This window comes from Octopus bimaculoides, chromosome 18, assembly GCF_001194135.2.
Source record: "Octopus bimaculoides isolate UCB-OBI-ISO-001 chromosome 18, ASM119413v2, whole genome shotgun sequence".
NCBI lineage: Eukaryota > Metazoa > Mollusca > Cephalopoda > Octopoda > Octopodidae > Octopus > Octopus bimaculoides.
The window spans coordinates 48,780,401-48,785,143 of NC_068998.1; the positions used below are offsets into that span (position 1 = coordinate 48,780,401).

The 4,743-nt window shown below is 39.2% G+C and overlaps 1 protein-coding gene across 1 annotated transcript in view; it reads left to right on the top strand.

Moving 5' to 3' along the window:
- The first annotated feature begins 52 nt into the window (after nt 1-52).
- LOC106877791 (uncharacterized) overlaps nt 53-4,743 on the top strand; it is a 12,710-nt gene continuing 8,019 nt past the window's right edge. The window contains exons 1-2 of the mRNA XM_014926805.2: nt 53-418; nt 2,318-2,508. Of these exons, the coding sequence (XP_014782291.1) occupies nt 296-418; nt 2,318-2,508 (314 nt within the window). The 5' untranslated portion in view covers nt 53-295. The remainder of the gene's footprint in view (nt 419-2,317; nt 2,509-4,743) is intronic.

Genomic DNA, 4,743 nt, shown 5'->3' on the forward strand with positions numbered 1-4,743 from the left:
ACCGTTTGAAAACCGGTGTTGATTTGTTTATGTCCCCGTAACATAGCGGTTTGGTGAGAGAAACCAGCAGAATAGCTACTAGGCTTTACAAAAATAAATACTGGAGTTGATCTGTTCAGCTAAAACCCTTCAATGTGGTGCCCCAGCATGGCCGCAGTCAAATGACTGAAACAAGTAAAAGATGTAAAGAGAGAGAGAGAGAGAGAGAGAGTATTTGTTTTGGGTCGTCAGCCGAACAAGGAAGGTAGTTCGTCTGACGACCTTCCTGTATTCAGTGGTTAACAAACCACCGTGGATGGACCCGGCTTCTCAGAAGACAAGTAATGTGATGGAGGGCGTCCCTGGTCACCATGCGAAGCACCAACTCTGTACAAGTCGACCACCTTACAGAGAAGGAAGGGAACAAAGGGCTGTCAAGGTCTGTAACATCCCCTCATCACTATCTTCCTGTAATTTACACAACCAGGTCTAAACATACCTGTGTAATTATGTCCATAGTTACATAGATGAACCACAGTAAACCACGTTATATTAATAATATATTAATAGTATATTCTCATGTTTGTTTACATCAAGCTTTTCTTTCCTGCCTCATCGAGCTTGTTTTTAGGTTGTTTTTCTCTAAATAAGCGATTCAGTGGCAATAACGATTATCTACATAAAATAGAATTATATATTTCACGTTAATTGATAATTTATTTACACAGGTACCTGTTCATGATTATTTTCTAAGTCTTAATCATATTTCGTCATTTATTATCGAAGTTTAATGTTTTAGTTTTTTTTAATTCTCATTTTATAATTTGTATGTGGAGGCGCAGTGGCAGAGGACTCGTGGTCATAGGATCGCGGTTTCGATTCCCAGACCGGGCGTTGTGAGTGTTTATTGAGCGAAAACGCACAAAGCTCCACGAGGCTCCGGCAGGGGATGGTGGCGAACCCTGCTGTACACTTCCACTACAACTTTCTCTCACTCTTTCTTCCTGTTTCTGTTGTACCTGTATTTCAAAGGGCCAGCTTTGTCACACTGTGTCACGCTGAATATCCCCGAGAACTACGTTAAGGATACACGTGTCTGTGGAGTGCTCAGCCACTTGCACGTTAATTTCACGAGCAGGCTGTTCTGTTGATCGGATCAACTGGAATCTTCGACGTCGTAAGCGACGGAGTGCCAACAATAATTTGTGTACTTTCTAGTGGATTGGCATCGGACAAAACGTCCTGCGTTATGTCTTCTAGGTTTTTACGTTCCAAGTTCGAATCCCGTCCTGGTTAACTTTGACTTTCTTCTCTCCAGGGTCGATAAAATAAAGTACCACTCAAATACTCCATTACAAATTTCAGATCTTTGGACCTGTGTTAGAAATAATTAAGGATGTTGGCTCAGCGTCGGACAAAATGCCTCGTAGTATTTGTTCCTAGTTCAAATCCCGCCGATGTTAACTTTCGGTTTCATTCTTCGCTAATCAATAAAGTAAAGTACAAATGAAGTTCTGAAGTTGATGGAATCGGTTAATCGCCCGCCCTTCAAATTTACTGCTCTTGTACCCAAATCAGAAACTATTATTTATGATTGGAGTTTTCGAATTTAAATTCCCTTTTAGTTTCCTTATTGCAAACCATTGGTGCCTATTTGGCAGAAGCGTCAGAGCGTTTGTGTTCTGGCTTTTTGAGTTTTGAGTTCAATTCCTGTCTTGGTCAACTTTATTTTTTATCGTTCCAGGTTTGATAAATAAAATTCATGTCTAGGGTGGGTAAGGATGCCTTATGGGGCATTCCTTCGATATTGATCTATTGATCTACAGAGTGTCAGTGTGAGGAGACGACGTCATTCACCATCATTTTCAGCGGTTTTCAGGATATTTATTATATCCCTTCATCGGAGATGGGGTCTAATTGACACCACTATCGCTCATAACCCCCCTCTCTCCCTCTCTCTCTCTCTCTCTATATATATATATATATATATACATATATATATATACACACACACAAACATATATGTATATATATGGACATCACACACACACATACAATAAGTTATGGTTAGACATTTGTAGATAGTCAAGAAGATACGGAAACCTATAGTTTAACGAATAATATTATCTTTTGACTTGTAACAGTTAAAGAGACTAGTTTGGTAAATACTATATTGAGCCTTCTGTAATGTATTGTTTGTTCTTTGTCTTATAAATGTTTCTTGTTGAAATACTTATTATTTTACATCTAAATCTTCTTCTTTGTCAATTATTAACCTCATGGCACCAACCCTGTTTCTGCTAAATGACTGATGTGTCTGTTGTTTCATTTCCTAAAGGTATACACCGTGAGTTCTGAATCCAAGTACCTGATGATATACGGAGTACCTGTGAACCGAGGGCCTGATCTTGCTCCTCTCTTTAGTGTCCATGGCAAAATCGATGAGCTGCGTGGACTTGTGGAATACTCCAAGAAAGAAGATTTCACTGAAGTGTTTCTTCTCAAGTACAAACACATCCAGTCTGCTCGGTGAGAATGATCATGCTTTATTCCAACTCATACCATTCTTTTCTACAGAGTTCCATTTTAAAGAAGATCTTCTTTTATTGGCTCCAACTTCGTCTCCTTTTCCTCCCCGTTTTTTTTCTTTTCTTTTACTTGTTTCAGTTATTAGACTGCAGTCAAGCTTAGGCACTGCTTTGAATTTTAGACAAGCGAATCAGCCCGGTGCTTATTTGTCTTTTCAAAAGTCTGGTACTTATTCTATCACCCTCTTTTGCTGAACTGCTAAATTATGGTGATGGAAACACACCAACACTGGTTGTCAAGCAGTGGGATGGGGGAGCAAACACAGACACAAATACACATACATTCACACACACACATGATAAATCACTAGCTATTACACATTCTTTTTTTTCTCTCCTTGTTTCTTTCTGTGGAAGAGCGTAGGCTCGAAACGTTAAAGACTTTTTCACTTCCCGAGCGTTAAACTAATACGTCTGTTTGTTGTCTACATCACCTGTCTTCTTTTGTTTTTTTTGTGAATTCTCCCTATATATATATATATCTATATGTATGTGTATATGTATATATATATATATATATATATATATATATATATATATATATATAGCAAGAGGCAGGATATGAATATCCAGGCAGATAATGCGTTACTCTATGTAAAGTGCCAAGGCTGGTTTCTTCTGATGGACAATTATGAATAAAGTAAGCAGAAAGTCTGAATGTTCAAATTCTTCATTTTTGTTAAGACACTTGCTCAAAGTGTCATGTAGTGGAACTGAACCCGGAAGCATGTGGTTGAGAAACAAGCTTCTTACCACACATCCAGAATACTCTAATACTCTATCACAATCATCTCTCTTGTTACTTGGTGTTATAGAACGTATCTATAAGCTGTAGCCAACACTGTATATTACAACAAATATAAAACATCACACACACACACACACACACAAGATGTTCATAGACACAAAAAGAAGGAACAGCTACATATGCTGCATATTCAACTCTGAAGTTTCTTTGGCAGCTGTGTACCTTCCTTAACAATCTACTATACCTCCCTGCCTCTCTCTTTCTTTCTCTCTCTCTCTCTGCACTTCCACAGGTACTTCTCTACAACGTACCTCTCTAACCCCACCTCAGGCACCTCTCTACCTCCACTACAAGTACCTTTCTACTACCTTGCATCTACCTGTCTACCCATACTCTGAGTACCTCTGTTCCTGCCACATGCACCTGTCTATTTCTATTACATGTACATTACTATGTCTACCACAGGTCTCCCTCCACCCCTATTACATGTACCACTGTACTTCAGCTTATGATGTCTTTTATAGACATGTATTTATAGGAACAGATTTTATAGTCCCAGGTCAAAAAATGACCCAAAGTATTCCAGATTTTCTCAAGCAGTAAATGCAGGAATACATTATCCCGACTTTATTTTAGCCACTGCTTGCTGTGATGTGGTGAACTGAGACAGACAGAGTTATGTACCTTGCTTCATTATTGTACACGATATCTCCAACTTACATGCTCAACTGTGGGGTAGGAGTATAGCTTGTTTCTCTGTCAAGGAAATAAAGAAAAAGAGGGAGGGAGAGAGAGAGAGCTAGATAGAGTGCGACAAGCAAGGTTATCTACCTTGTCCCAAAGAGTGAGAAAGAGAGAAGCTACGTTAATGTTACAGGGTAAAGTTTGAGCTTTGACACCCAACTTACTGTAAGTAGTATGATTCAAAAGTATCCAAGGAAACAGAGACAGGTGAGCAGAACAACGAACAGGGTCTATTGATGCTCAGGTAAAATGGAAGAAGTAGCAATAGCGGGGCTGAATTTACTCAGCGGCATCTGCAAAGAAATATGTACTCTTTTACTCTTTTACTTGTTTCAGTCATTTAGCTGCAAACATGCTGGAGCACCGCCTTTAGTCGAGCAAATCGACCCCAGGACTTACCATCCCTTAATAAGGCTGTTTTAACCTCCAATTGAATGTATATATACATACATACATGCATGCATACATACATACATATATATCATCATCATCATCATCATCATCGTTTAATGTCCGCTTTCCATGCTAGCATGGGTTGGACGATTTGACTGAGGACTGGTGGACCAGGAGGCGACACCAGGCTCCAATCTGATCTGGCAGAGTTTCTACAGCTGGATGCCCTTCCTAACGCCAACCACTCCGAGAATATATATATATATACACATACATATACACATACATATA